Here is a 15,530-nt window from a genome sequence, read left to right as displayed (position 1 = left end):
ATGGTGTGGGTTTAGCAGTGCTTCCCAAAAAGTTAAATCTTTGCATCTTCTGAACACAGAAAACACTGATGCACACATTGAGAGGCGAGATGTCACAAATGTGTATTTTGAGTCTTCACAGGTGTATTCCTGGAAGAGTTTATCCTTTAATATGGTTTTTGGCTAAAAGCAGATAACTGTTAAAAGTTCTAGAAGACCAATAATCTTATTGAGAGCTAAATGAGGACTTTGTTGCACAAATAAAAAAATCCTCCAAAATAATCAAAATTCTCCAGTACTTGTCTGTGCTTCCTAAACCTCTGTTTACCATATCGCCAGTAGCATATTAAAAGGAAAAAAAAAAAGAAAAAAAATGAGAGAGAGGGGAAAAAAAAGATGATTTTCTGGAGTCTGGGCATTCCTCTCTGAACTCACAAAGAGAAATTAAAAAACCATTTTTGTTCCAGTCAATGTGTAAATGGCACAAGCTGCTAGACATTCAAAGGCTGCAGCTAGGACATCCCATACATATATGAGGCAATTAAACATCGAAAGTTTAGATTTAAATCCAGGATCTCTTAGCTTCTCTCTAGTTTTAGATTATTTTACATTTTAAATATTTCATCAGTACGATTCCAAATTAATCTGGCTTGTCTCTGCAGAAAGCAATGTATATATTTATGACTCAGGATTATCCAAGAATATAGCAAAGACAGTCTTATGCAAAAAATATAACTACAGATGGAGAGATATGAAAAAGCTACCTGAAACCTGCTGCTTTTTTCCAACAAACTTATGCTTCCAGTGAAGTCTCCAAACTAATTAGAATTGATTTATTATGGATCAGGTACCTTATCAGGTGAAGAAAGAAATTACCATGGACAGTCAAAGGGTTGAGAGGTCAATACAGAATAGCAAAATCAATTTGCATTGATTAGACAAAAGGTCCATTTTACAGAGCCCAAAGGATTAACTTTAAAGCAAACATCTTTGAACTGTAAGGCAGCATTTGTGACTGAGAGGTATAAGTGGTGCAGCATTAGAAAACACTTAAGATATTTAAATAAGAAAATAATGCAAGCAATGGTTTAAGCTGTCTGGATGTTTATTTTTTATTATTAATCATCCCAAGGATTATTGTACAATTCACTGGAAAGCCCTATGGAAAGGGTGCAATTGTTTCATTCATCCCGTGTCAATCTTCCCCGGAGTGTTACCTCCATGCAGGTGAGGTGACTAAATGGGAGAGTCACAGGGAAGGGAGAAACTCCGTGCAAAGGATCGCACTAATCCTGCTGGTGCTTGTGATGAAATATTTACTTGACAAATGTACTGTTTTACCACCAAAACCAATGAGACTTTTCCCCCCACGGTGAGTTACTGCTGTAGAACAGGTCTGAAACATTAAAAGGAACAGGCCCTCTTCTGTGGGTCACCCCTTCCTTTATCTTTGGCACCAAAAGAAGCACGATGCCGGAGGAAAGCCAAGAGAGCACTACTGCAACAAAAATCTATAAGCCCTAGACACAGTCTCTACCTCCTCATCACTTTGTTTTCAAAGTTTATTGCAACAAGACCATACTTCTTAGTCTGTATCTTGGATATTCTTAATTTTTTTTTAATTCTGAAGAAAATGGGATTGCAGCCTCAGCACACTTGCCATGTGCTATCACTTGAAGTGATGTAAATATCAGCATTACTAATGGGCCTCAGAGAAGCCTCCACGTTTGGCACTTCCAGGTGCCAAAGTGAGCACTTTCCCCCCTCAGTCCCCAGCACTGCTCTTACCTTCAATAGCCAGCATTGCTCTTAGCTCCCGGTTCAGCAGCTCGTAGCGCCTTTCTAGGTCATGTTCTTTTTCCCTAGGCAAGTTGCAAATGTTCATCAATATGTTAATTACTAAATCATTAAACACTTAAAAGCACCTTTAACTTACATTGATTTTAGGACTCGCAACTGACTTTTCTCTTCAACTTTAAGCTACTCCAAACAAATGATACACAAACTTAAAATCTGACTCAGGAGGCCTATTCAGTAACAGGGCATTTTCATTTCATGTAAGGTTGGCTTTAATTCTGTCAGTTTAACTCCACTGCACTACAGGATGCAATTATTTCATATTCACTTCTGGAATGGCTGTTGTGGAATGTCCAAAGTATAAAATATTCCCCTAGATCTAATGATCTAGCATCAACCTATTCACAAAGATAATGTGACACTGGAAGTATTATTCTATATACATTCTGCCCTAATCAACAATAAAAATTAGACAACAAAAATTAGAAAGCTTAATATTTTGCAGGTAAAATCCTCTGTCAAGTTCAGACCCAGCAGGAGATATGTGAGCAGAGGCTCTTCCCAGGGAAGTATGCAGGCATCTACACTAGGTGGCATTATGGAAAGAAATATCAAACTGAAAGGAGCTGGAAGAGAAGCACTCGGGGCAGAATGGCTCTAAAAACGAGCAGCACCTTCTCCCTTCCTCAACACTGCCAGTGAGAAAAGGTTAATTTGTCCTTACTTTGCAGTATCAGTGGTATCACTGCACTGTGGCTGATTTACTGACATCCCTTCAGCAGAGATGGGACTGAGGATTTTCTACAAAGCAGGTAGTGACTCAAACTTGGCTCTCTCTCTGAATAGATTTCACCTGTCTCATCTGAAGCACAATCAAATCTATCTGTGCATTTCTAAAATGTAATTTTTTTCTACTGTTGGGCTTTTGAAAATGTAACAGTGCTTAATATTTCTTTAATTTATTTTTTCACAGCTCTGGTTAATCTTGTGTCATTGCATGCTTCTCATTTTCAAGTCTGAAATATGAGAAAAACAAGTTACTTGATGTCTAACACATCCACACTACTCACTTTTGAGGTGGGTTTTTTTGAAGCCTAATGGGAAGAGAGTAAAAAAAGTTTTGCATCTATCTGAAGAGTAATCATCCTTTCATAAATACATATGTTCATTTGTACTTACAGAAGAGAAAGCTGGTTCATTCGTCTTATTAAGGCATTCTTCTTATTAACCAGCATGAACCACTCCTGCATCATAGCTTCTTCTTCTTCTGTGTTTCTTCCTGCAATCAAAAGAATTTCATTGCTTATGTGGCATTTCACAAACTGAGGTACATATTTTCACTTCAGGTTTTGGAGTATCAGCTGCCAGTATCACTGAGCATGACAAGGCATATTCTCAAATGGTAAAAATATCATATGACTGCAAGTCCTGCCTGCTTTATAAACAATTCTTTGAAGGCAGCCATCCTCTAGGATACATTTTAGTGTTCTTTATCATGCTGATGCACTAACCTAAATAAATACCTTTTAAGAGGACCATGTATTTTAAATTCTCCCAAATGAATTATATAATTGCAATGCTTCCAGTGAAAAATACCACTGGTAAAAGATGTTTGGTCATCACCAAACACAAAAACAATCCCTGTAGGCAAGATCCACACCACCCATACAAACCCAGCACAGTCAGGATGATGTGGCAGGGATCAAAGTAGCTGCAGAGGAGATGCTAATCCTGAACTCTTGGCTAAGGTGTGGGCACCTGCTCAGTTTCTGTGTTCATGGCCACTCTTCCAGATGAGCTGGAAAGAGCTGCTCCTCTCCTCAACCTGCAACCAAAGGGAGCATGTGCACAAATACAAATAATCTTGGGATCCAGGGACCCAAGGGTCCCATGTGTATATGCATGGACTAGCACCCCTTTCCACAGTCTCCATCCATCCCAGGCAGGATCAGGATCAGGATCAGGATCAGGATCAGGATCAGGATCAGGATCAGGACTCTTCACTGCCTGTCTGCAGGTAGTGCTAAACTCTACCAGACTCTCTTAGACTGTGTCACCACCCCTGCACCAGGAGCAAAAGGTAGATGAGCATCCAGAAGGCTCCTGACTATGCTTTCCACATAGCAGGGCTGCTGAGCCAAATTCTACCCTCTCTGAGCTCAGGGACTTGGAAAATGTCCTTTGTGGAGGCTGTGCTTCTGTGGAAACCTGCCATTCTCATGCCTCAAGCTGAGGTGAAGAGCAAAGGCATTATGGTCCTCACTGAATTATGAAACACATTTCAGAGGGTTAAAATTAAACTAGGAATAAACTTGGAACAGAGGCAAAGGAGCATGTGTTTGGTCAAGTGAGTTTGCTCCCCAGCTTTGACAGTGCTCCATTGGGAGGGTATGGGCAGATGTCTGAGTTTAAGCACCTCGTGTGCAATATGGGAATAAGCACCTGCTCTGATTGTGCACGGGTGCTAAAAGTTAATTCTTTGGTGTTTGTAAAGAGGTTTGAAATCTCTGATGCAAAGTGCTGCACACTTGGGATGCTACCTTATTAACTTAAACCACAGGACCCCTAGTTGCAGAGAAGCCATTTCTAGCACCTGGAGCTGGAAAGACACCAGAAAAATATTGTTTTGCCCTAACCCAAAGCATTCAGTTTCTGCATGGGAGTGTTTCAGATGCTGGCCACATGCATGTTCACATCCCAATGCCACAATAGTGTGCAAGTCCAGACCTACATGGAGAATTACACCCTCACCAGGCTGTGAGCCTCCTGCCTGCAAGGGAAGCCACCCTTCTCCAAACTCTCTGATTCCCTCTGCTGTGGCCATGAGGCATCCACACAAGGGCAGGAAAAGGGGATGAACAGGGAAGTGGGTCAGCTTGGGGTGGAACTGGTGGACTCACACAGTAAGAAAAAGTCATTTGGCATGCTCTCCTTTCTGATAGGAGACATTCACCCATATCCACTTATCTGCCTGGGAATTGCCTGGTCAATGAAATTTCCTGGAAGGGTGCTTTTAGGGCCACAATTTGCCTGCAGTGAGACAGGAAGGGCAGAGCGTTCCAAAGTGTGGATGGACCCATAGTGCTTTTCCAAGCAAAAGGAGCAGGGCCCATCTCCTGGGGCAATGGAGCAATGAAAGAAGAATTCTGACACGTAGAAATACTCTCCCCCAAAATCTCCACTTCAGGTTTTGTGCATAAAATATCACACCATGGCATTTACAACAATATTCAGCAGTTCAGTACACTTTTTTTGGTAAGTTACAGATCAAAGGCCTTGCTGCTGTATTGGTCCATCTAACAGGGTCTGCTTTTAGAAGTTGATAATAATCAGTATTACCAACCTTTTGTTGAAATGCACCAAGCAGTTGAAACTTATTTAGGGAAGAGGTCAAGAAGAAGGGGATTTTTTTTCTTTTTTTAATCCTTGCAAAATAACCAGTCTGTAATGCATGAGATTTTTTACTAGCAATGTGGCAAAGTTCTCACCACCTGGCTACAGTAAACATTTCAATCAATTTGCTAGTTTTGGGGTGGACTAGGATGCATGGCTGAAAGATTATAAATACAAGCCCTTGCTGGAGTTAATTCTGCAAACCTTGACAAAGAAATGGGAGAGATAAATGACTCCAAAGTGTTTGGCTAATGATGGATCTGAGTCCGTTAAGTTTTGTACCATGCAATTTCAGGTTAAGAACATAAACTTAAGATATAATCTTCTTTCTATTAATGCATTCCTCCTAAACACAGTTAGTTGCAACATATAATGAGAAAAGATCTGGGTAAAGCTTGGAGCTGTCGTGTCAGATCTGCGCAGGTGCCTATTTTAATATATCTGTGCTGACACCAAAGCACACACAATATCCATAGAATGGGCTGGTTTAAAAGTGAATTAACAAAGTCTTGATTGTTTTTACAGAATTTTAAATCTGTTTTTGTATTCGCCTTGGACCCATGTGATGCCCTGACACCAGTCATGTGATATCGGCTGCGATAGGCACAAATCCCCGGGCAGCAACAAAAGAAGAAAGAGCAAAAAAAGAAAAAGCTGAGAAAAAGCTTGAAATTTGGAAAAAGGCCAATTTCACCCCGGCAAAGGCCTTTTTGATCAGTGAAATGACACATGTGTGCAATATTAATAGTAGTCGATGCTGATATTTTATTTGTTGACCGTCAGCTTTTAAATTCTTGTGCACAGAGCTGAAACAAAGTCTTCCCAGGCAAGCAAAATAAAGATGAACTCCCATATATAAGAAATTTAAATAACTCTTTGGCAAATACACTAGCATTAGAGCATTACTTCTTTTTTTTTTTTTACTTGGTGAAAGGATGCACATGAAACACTTTCAACAAAGAAAAACAGAATGTTCTTACTGCAGCAATACTGCAAGCTAAACTCACATTAACTATTTCTAAATAAAAAAAATTATAAAAAGCCTTTCTTCAACACGTTTGCATTCTGTAAAACCCAAGCTGCTGCTGGGGTGGTTGTTGTTTCCACTTTCCACGTGTAAAACAAGTATTTAATTGACTTGCTACAAAAGCTTGAAAATTTAAATTGGGAAAATATCTGTGTTGTTCTTGGGGAAAAACAAAACCCCAACAAACTGTACAGATTATTTAAATGAAGCAAAAAACTCATGCTTGAGAACAAATCGATCCCACACATGCAAACCCCTTATCTAAGCCAGTACAAGATGCTGAAAATCTATAAATAGCCCACAGATCTTAAACTTAAATTTTTTCCATAATACATGCATTACACTATTGTTTTTGATAAACAACAACAACAAAACCCTTTTAAAGCTAGTAAGTTGGACCATTACAAATTAATCCTGACTTTAATAACTGGTTAAAGACCCCTTCAGCTTTATAAGTAACAAAAAATATTAAAGCCTGTGATCACAGCGAGCTTTTCTCATTTCTCCTCTAACCATTTGTTATTTAATCCAATACTAGTAATCCAATTTGTCCATCAGACTTTTAAAGGGCAGAATGCAACTTCTCCAGCTTAGACACTTTTCAAAGTACAATATATTTTTCAAATGAATGCTGGATGTTTCATTTTTTCCCCAACTGTTCCTAGCTCTAATGTATGAGGAAAAAAAGAACAAGATGAACATTGTTCGTACTGATTAAGTAAGAGCTCATTAAAGAGCTGTCAGTGCTGTACTTTGAATATGCATGAAGCATATAATCAGATCTAGTACCGTCACTAGAGGAGAATACGGTAAGTACAAAGGATTGATTTAATTACTTAGAGTGGGCTGTGGTGGTAAAGCAGTCTTGTTAGCGCAGAAAGAAAAGGAGGTTGTATTCTGGCACGGTTAGGGGAAAAAGGCAGTTTTAGCTTCTGCCACAATACCTAATCTCAGGATAAAGCACTTTACATTGTAGCTTAAAATGAAGACTGCCAGTTTTCTAAAAAGACCAGAATTCATCTTATCTTGTTTAACCTCATCTGGTTAACTATCTAGCAGAACATATTTATTCTCTTTAACACGTAATTATGCTTATACCTTTTTATCCTATAGTTCAATAATGACTTCTGAAAACAGTCTTCAAATAAGAGCGGGTAGCGCCGCAAACATCATATGCATGCAAACTGCTCGGTAAGAGATTTGAAAAATGCAGGACCAGAAACTCAGATGAAACAGTGAGTACACGCGCCTTTATGTGAAAAGTCAATACAGTTTTTAATGTTGGACTTTAACCTGAGGAGGCTTCTGGCAGGATTTCTCTCATTTATTTTCTTCCTTTCTGCCTCCCCCCCACTCTTTTCTTTTACTTTCTTTTTTTTTTTTCTTTTTTTTTTTTTTTTTTTTTAATTAATTCATTCTTGTTTATTCTTTCTCTAGGAATCCAAGGGAATTCTCTCACATCAACTCCCAGTGCCATTTTCTAATTTCATTGTCTGGCTTGAGTGGTGAAGGATGCGTGCTCTATTCTTCTCTTCACTTGACATCTACCAGAACCCTCCTCAATGATTAGGAATGAGCCCAACACCAAGCCTCAAATAGCACAAAACATTAAATTCTGCCCTCAGATACGAGAAACTCCTACTGGCTTCTGAGTCGCGATTCCAAGCTGTAATAGCTCCTGCCCAGGATTCAATAGAGGCTGCAGAATAAAGTTTGGTAATTTCGCCCCTTACTGGAACAAATTTTAGTGATAGTGAGAATTTTAATGATAGCCAGGGAAAAAAAACCAAAAAAACAAACCACAACCCGAAATCCCTTTCCTTTCTCCTGTGGCTCATCGCACTTATTTCTGATTGTTATTTGAAATCAACTTGAGTCAATTTTCTTCTAAAATACTCAAGAAGCACAGTAACAAATAGATTACCATTTTCTGAGAACAATATAAGCAACTAGCTCATTTTTACGTTGTACAGCTTCCTGGCAGTCTTTTACAAACACATCTTCCTTCATATTCTTCTGGATTTACAAATGGATTTTTGTTTACACTGTAAGCTAATTATATCTTAAATTATTTAAATAAGAAGCATCTTGACAAATGTCTCTTCTGAATCAATTTGAAAGAGCAATTTTTTTTCCTTTCCTGCTGAAATTACTTTCAAACTCAGCCAGCTACCAGTGTACCTATGTACCATTAGACCCATTATTTTTAAGCCGTTTGGGCAGCTATACATTAGATAAACCCAATATGGATTAACATAGTAAACCTGTACATTGCTAAGAAAACAGAGAAGAAAGTGCTACAAAACACTGAGAATACCATTTAAATGGGGGGAAAAAAAGCAACAACATGCAGGGACAAGATTAATTTACAGTGTAAATGGATGAATACAGTAGCTCCTCTACACTTTATACCATCATAAATCTGTCAAGATAAGACAATAGATTAATATTTTTTTAAAAATCCTTAAATGTAAATGTATTTAGCTGTTGTGCAAAAATGAATTACAACCTGTAGAGGATAAATAATAAAGGGTTTACATCAGCATCCCAAACCAGCCCATTCAGTCTGGCAAGAAATAACAGGTTTACAGAAATCACTCTGTATGCTGTCTTAAGCAGTAATTGTTTTTAAATTTTATTTGCACTGTGTGTAGTGTGTGTGCCATGGTGTCATGGTTAAACACAGAAACCTTCCCATGTCTCCCCATTTACCTCAACAGAACTACACGAAAAACAACCTACTTAAGACAGAGCCCATTCTTCATCCATTTGCTGATGTTTACACACAGTTTTAAAATAGAATAGAAGAAGCTTTCTTCACTCAACACACTTGGGTGAAGAGGCCAGCAGGAGAATGCCAGTGCATGGGAACTGGAGCAGGGCAAATAACAACAAAAACTGGCCGACTTCGCTTTGCTCCTCTTTCTGGGCTATTTTGTAGTTGACAGAAGCTTGGTGACTACTGAGAGCTGTTCAAATGCCAGTGAATTCCACAAATTTAACAGGAAGGTCTTTTGAAAACATACCCCACTGTCTTTATTTGTCTGCTTAAAAAAAAAAAAAAAAAGTTGCATTTACCCAATCATAGGGACGAGTTTTTACAAGTTTCTGTATTAGGAGCAAGTGGACAGATTGGCTTGTTTACCTGAAGGAGAACATGAATGGCAAATAAAGAATAGTTCTAGGATGTGTCTCATCTTGTCTCATAAGAACCTGGGGAAATTCACTGAAATTGAAGGTGGTGTGTTTAAAACCGATAAAAAGAATGATCTTTCCTCAAAGCCTCATCATTTACTGGTAGAACTCGTTGCCACAAGGCAATGTTGAAACTAAGAGCTCAGCAAGAATTAAAACCAGGTTGAATGTTGAATTTGGAAAGGCAAAGCTGTAGCAATAAATATTCAAATAAACAAACAAAAAACCACAGGAGGTAGGAACTGGATCCTCCTGCTTTAGGACACAAGCTAACCTTTAATTTTTAGAGATTAAATTAAATGTTCCCTGGGGTCAGGTTAGCCTGTGACTGGCCCCTGCACAGATTCTTGCCCCTGCCTGGGTTCAACCCATACCTGTCCCACTCCAGTGGAGTGTTCTGGACCAGATAGTGGGGCTGATCTGCTGTGGCCATTACAGTTTTACATTTTTCCCTTTTACTGAAAGGGAACACAGGAAGGGATGAGAAACAGTGCCGGGTGTTTTAGCTGACCAACCTCATTGCTAACAAAGGCTGGTGGAAGGTCTCAAATGCTTCCAAGTCAGCAGCAGACTTCCCACTGATTTTAATAGTCTTCTCATCTTGCTCACTGTGGACAGCTTATGCACAGACAAGCTCTTGTTTTTAATGTGAATTACTGAATTTAACAAATACTTAAGCAGAAAAGCCTATATTTACAACAGATATTTTCTGTAAAGGAGAGTTACATGAGACTTACTGCAAGATGCCTCTGTCACAACTGCAAGCTACAGTGAAAAATTTTAAATGACCTGTGGTCCACAATTTTTCACTGAGTGAAACTCAGGCAACCCCAAAAGAGATGTACTTTTTTGAAAAATCACCCTCCTCTACTTTCAGAGGGCTACCTTTGGTGGAAAACCTCAGAATTTTGGATAAAATATTTCTTCCAAGTAATCAGTGTCAAAACAGAACCCACAACAGAACACCTCAAAGCATGAATGCATGGGCTGTTCCACCTGGAGCTTCAGGCCTCCCATTTGAGATTGCCACACCCAGCCTTCTCCCAGAACACTTCCTCCCTTCAGAGCAGGAGGACCTCCTCAGTTATTGAAAACCACTTAAAAAGAACAAGAAGAGCTAGCAACAGATAAGCAGGTGGGACTGTTCTTTAGATGACACTGCAGAACTGGTAACTAGCACACGAAACCCAGCACAAGTTTTTGAGTCCTAGCTGGATGGGAAAAGCCTAAGAACATTAGAAAGGCAAATTCATGGCCACTAACTTGCTGTCTGAGAGCAATTGAGAACGAGACATTGATGTCCACACAATGGAGTCTCATAAAGGTGGGAATCGACTGCCAAGAATCTGCCAGGCAGAGTTACATTGCAGTGCATTGTCTGACTCTATTTCAGCCCCCAAAAGTATTGTAACCCTAATGAAATGAAGCTGCCACCAAGGAAATGCCTTTATCACAAGCACACATCAAATTTGATTAATATCAAGCAGGAAACTTATAATTTCTTTGGTTTCTGAAACATAAAAAAATCAGAGAGGCTATTTAAAATTTTGAGAGCTGTGTAAACAGAAGGTCAGGGTTCTGACCACATCTTGGTAAGTGTGGGGATTTATTTACCTGCAGTGGGACTGACTCACGGGAAGACAAACATTTGTGGCCTACAATCTGGGCAGCCTAAAATTATCACAGGACTGAAACTTCCACAAAAAGACAAATTGTGGAAGATAAAACCTGAAAGACCACTGATTTTCTCCACATGAGAGTCAACACAGCAGCCAGTAGAAAATAACAGAAAACCAACCAAAACAGAATGCCTGGACTGGATAAAGATTAGAAATATATTTTAAGTATGGGATCATCAATCCAGACCAAGAAACTTTGTGCCCCAAAATTCAGGCAACAAGAGGCCAGATTTAACTGAAACACCCAGAGATTCCTGTAAGGAAGTGATGCCTCAAGGACAGGTGCCTGCAGGGAATCCTAGCACTGATTAAAACCAAAAGCTTGTGCTTTATCACCCTCTGGTACTCTATATACCCAAATTTTTTCACATAGCACAATGTCAGAAGAAATTTCAGCACAGGATAACATGCACTAGTAACTGATGCACTCAAACTTTTGAAACTATGGAAAAAAAGGTAGACTATGCTTGAAAATCCAGCAAGAGAGGGATGATGGTAAGGCACATAAATGATTTCACTTGCAGATTTACAAGTAGACTTGAATGCTTTGTCATGAGCGACAGTAATTTCTCTACAGCTTGTAACTACTCCTTAGAATGGTTTACTCCCTGTTTATGTGACAAATGATAGCTGGGTAAGATACTGAAATGAGAGACCATTTTCCTAAAAGTCACTGGAGAGTATTCTGCTAGGTAGCATATTATTCTATTTTTACCAAATGTTGCAGAACATTTTCTCCTGGAGCTGGAAAAGAGTAGTGGATATTATAAAGTTACTTCTTTGATGGACAGGGCTGAATTTAACCCAAGCAACTATCTGAAGTGAGATAGTGATGGCAATGAATGTGACCTTGCATCTGTGTTAATGAAAATGTGTACTCACTGGAAGTTGGCAGGTTTGTATTTCTGGGATCCACACCTTCCCAGGGCTAAATGAGTTTGGCCAGGCTGAGGTGTCCCAAGGTCCCACAACTCCAGTTTTGACAGAAAAGGTGTTTTTGGTGGTAAATGGGAGAAACCCAAGAAGAAACAACAGTGGTCTCTACAGACTGCAGTGGCACTGTGGGCCAGGAGCCTCAGGGTGACCAAGGGGCCATTCTCCTCGCCTTCGCTTTGCAGCAGACACTGATTGCAGAGAAAGCTAACTCCAGGCAGAAAGCCAAACACTATGCCTACCACATGAAAGAGCATTTATACTGCAACACCACAAAGAAAGATGGAAATCAGTTAAAAGAAGCAAGTGTCTGTTGGGTCTTGTAAGACTTTTGGAAGGCTTGCAAGCCTATTCATAGTGCCTAGGGCTCTCCCAGAGTAGTCTGCTGCTATGCAGGCAGTGCTCTACTTGGACTCTCTTCTTCAAGCTGACTTCAACCTGTTGACAGGTTCTTTGAAGGCAATGACGAGGCTACAAAAACCAGGGAAGTGCATGGAGAGGAGGTTGACTTATCACTCAGTCCCTCCAGCCAATGGGATTCTGTGTTACTTGGAGAAAAAAACAAATATGGTCACTAGTGCGGCTGAGCCGCTTTAATGATTGAATGAATTTGGCCTGGGAAGGCTGAACATGCACGCTGCCCACGTTTGGTCTTGGAAAGGTCACCTCCTGTGAACTTTTGCCTTCCAGTGCACAGACCTAAGACTGAAGAGGTGTGGCAAATTCGAGACAAACTCAGGTTTGTTTTGTGGAAGCCTCTCAGCTGTAGAAACACTGGGTGATTGGAAAAGTATGGCCAGACGGTCTTCCTTTCCCAAAGGCAAATCTGTTTTGCAGGAACTGTTAATGGAAAGAAACGGATGGACATTGGAAAGAGTCTGCCAGTAAGAGACTGTGGAGGCAACATGACAGAAGGGAAACTGGAGAGAGGCTGACAAATCTCAAGAACTCAAGATGTTCTCAGTCACTCACAAAATGCGTGATTCTGGCAACTACAAAATGCACACTTGGGCAGACATTTGTGTATGTGTTGTGATCTGGCCCTGACGACTCCTGTCAGGAAATCAGCTCACTGGTGTGCCAGTTTATTTGCATTAACAAACGCTCATGAATGACTTTGCACTGTGTTTCTTAGCAGGCACCTCTACAGAGCTCTGCAGGCCCCAGGTCACCCAAGTCACACTTGGATGCAACAGAGAGGCACAGTTACCATATTGTGAATGAGACCTCGATCATAGTGTCATTGCACTTCTTTCACCCGGGGTTTTGGTAGTTGACAAAGCTCCCATTACCACAACCCTGGCAGCAAGTTAACATTTCTACACAATGGAGAGAGACACATCTCAACAAATGCTTTAGAATATCACTTTGCTTTCAAAACAAGCAGTAACTAGCAAGGCATAGTTTTGAGAACTGTTATAATGTTAGAGTAAAATCTTTTGCTCATGTCAAAAACCTTTCTTTTTACTCAATACAAACTGGTATCGGTAATATCCTTGCAGCCTTCTAGTTGGTAGGCATTTCCAAAAGAGAAGGTTCACAAACCAGCACCAGTAGGGACCTAAACCAGTGTCACATATTTGTCATTCATGTATCTAGAATTTCTTTGAAATGCTTTCACTAATTTCTTATGCTAAATGTAGAAAGATAAGCATCAAAAATGTTGCTTTCAGTGATACTTTTACATTTTCTATCTTGCCAGGAAGGCTGTTGTTATACTGTCGTTCCCCTTCTCTGCTTTGGGATGTGCACCTTTGTCTTTCACAACATGGTTGGTCAATTGATTACTGTCTCGTGGTTTTGCAAATTCTTGGCTCACCTGAAATTAATTACAACCACCCAAGCACAATGGTAGTGCAGGAAACCAAGGCTGACAAACTGCTATAAAACTTCCAGTATTACCAATTCATTCTACCTCATTTATGCAAGATATTAAATATATGTAAAGACCATGACTTTTTTTCTCCTTATGTACATGCACAGATATTTTTCTTACTGTCTCCTTGCAAGCTTGAAGAGGTAGCAAAACCAATTTTAAAATTAATCTCTCAGGCAAAACTGAACATTCGTCATTTTCCTTCTCAAACCCTGACACTGGTGAATACAAATCTGCATTTACTTTTGGAAATTCCAAAGAGAATTGTGAATTCAATTGTTTCTGAAAGATGAAATTTGGCTCAGGGAATAGCATGCCTCCTCCTAGCTCACCCCTCCCTACTCTATCATGAATTTCTCTTACAGACTGGGTGACTCTAGTAAGGAGCATTCAAGATGGTATAATACAGGCTGGTAAATATGGCTCGATAATCAGGGTTGTGAAGGGGCAGAACATATAAAGGATTTATTTTTTGAATCTATACACATATACATCATCAAACCCCCATTGAGAAGCAGACCACTCCAAGTGATTAATACAGCTAAAGGGGGCAAATAAGAGATCAATGACAAAAATCACCTGGTAAAAAAAAAAGTAAAAGGTGCTGCATTTAAAGGGCTTTTACTTTGCATGCGAAACAATACCAAGAAACCTGTATTTTAGCACTTGTGCTCAACAAGCACTCTAAAGTATGTTGGGATGAGAACAGAAACCCATCCTTTCTAATAACCTTGTGACAAAAGCTAAAAGACATCATCCTATTAACTAGTGATCTCAACTGCTAATGCGGAGTACTTCCTGGTGTCTTTTATGTAGAATGCCGCTATTAAAAAAACCACTAAACATTCACTGTGAACAACACAGAATCATTCATCTTTTATCAGCATCTCTTGTTAGAGGAGTATGAGAGGGGCTGAAGGTGTCATTGATATTATAGAGCGGAAATTAATCAGAAATTTTTCTCATATTTTCCTCATCACACTCATTTACTTTTGTACAAATTTCCCCCTGTTAAAAAGTTCATACCCAGCCCCCTGTTGTACGCTTTTAAGTTGAGAATATTCAACGAGTGCGTCAACTGAAAGGCACCAGGTCCCAACACAAAAAGCATTCGAAATTCTCATTTAGTTGTCTTTATTTTGCTAGCGCCATGTGGTCCTTGAAGATGTAGAAAACACGGGAAGCCGAGTAAAGATCAGAGCAAGCTCATTAGCATTCTGACAAAATTGGAGTGGTGGAGATGTATAGTTTGCCTAGTTTGTCGTTTTGAAAGCTACCGGTGGTAAGCTTTCTATTTCATTGTGCTTTTGTCTTTTTTTGGGGTTTTCAACGCAGCGGGGTGGTTGTTAGCCTAGGTTTTCACAGTGCATTGTGGGAACCTTGCCTCACATTCAGCCTATATAGTATCATTTGAGTTCAAGTAAAAAAATAAAAACGTATTTTTTTTCCCCCATTTATTTCATAATCACCTATGCTAATGCATAATTGTCATCTGGCTGTCAAAGCCCATCCTGCCTGACACCTGGTTTGTAAAGTTAAAAAACCCCCAAAGCCCCCCAAAATTGCCAAATAAAATAAAGTCGGAGCTGCATTTAAAAATAAAACCTTTTAAACATGCTCCTAGTTTTCTTCAAAAGACAAGATAAGAAGA

General features: G+C 39.6%; 1 protein-coding gene across 13 annotated transcripts in view; it reads right to left on the bottom strand.

Moving 5' to 3' along the window:
• EHBP1 (EH domain binding protein 1) overlaps positions 1–15,530 on the bottom strand; it is a 207,846-nt gene that overhangs the window by 5,965 nt on the left and 186,351 nt on the right. For 12 of the 13 annotated variants that reach the window (XM_056488854.1, XM_056488856.1, XM_056488858.1 and 9 more), the window contains 2 exons: positions 2,956–3,055; positions 1,768–1,841 (listed from right to left, as the gene is read on the bottom strand). In XM_056488854.1, the coding sequence (XP_056344829.1) occupies positions 1,768–1,841; positions 2,956–3,055 (174 nt within the window). Of the gene's footprint in view, positions 1–1,767; positions 1,842–2,951; positions 3,056–15,530 lie in introns of those variants that run through there. The other variant, XR_008840253.1, reaches the window with a different exon arrangement.

The sequence above is a fragment of the Oenanthe melanoleuca genome, chromosome 3 (assembly GCF_029582105.1).
Source record: "Oenanthe melanoleuca isolate GR-GAL-2019-014 chromosome 3, OMel1.0, whole genome shotgun sequence".
Classification (NCBI taxonomy): Eukaryota; Metazoa; Chordata; class Aves; order Passeriformes; family Muscicapidae; genus Oenanthe; species Oenanthe melanoleuca.
This window is presented reverse-complemented; position numbering and strand designations above follow the sequence as displayed.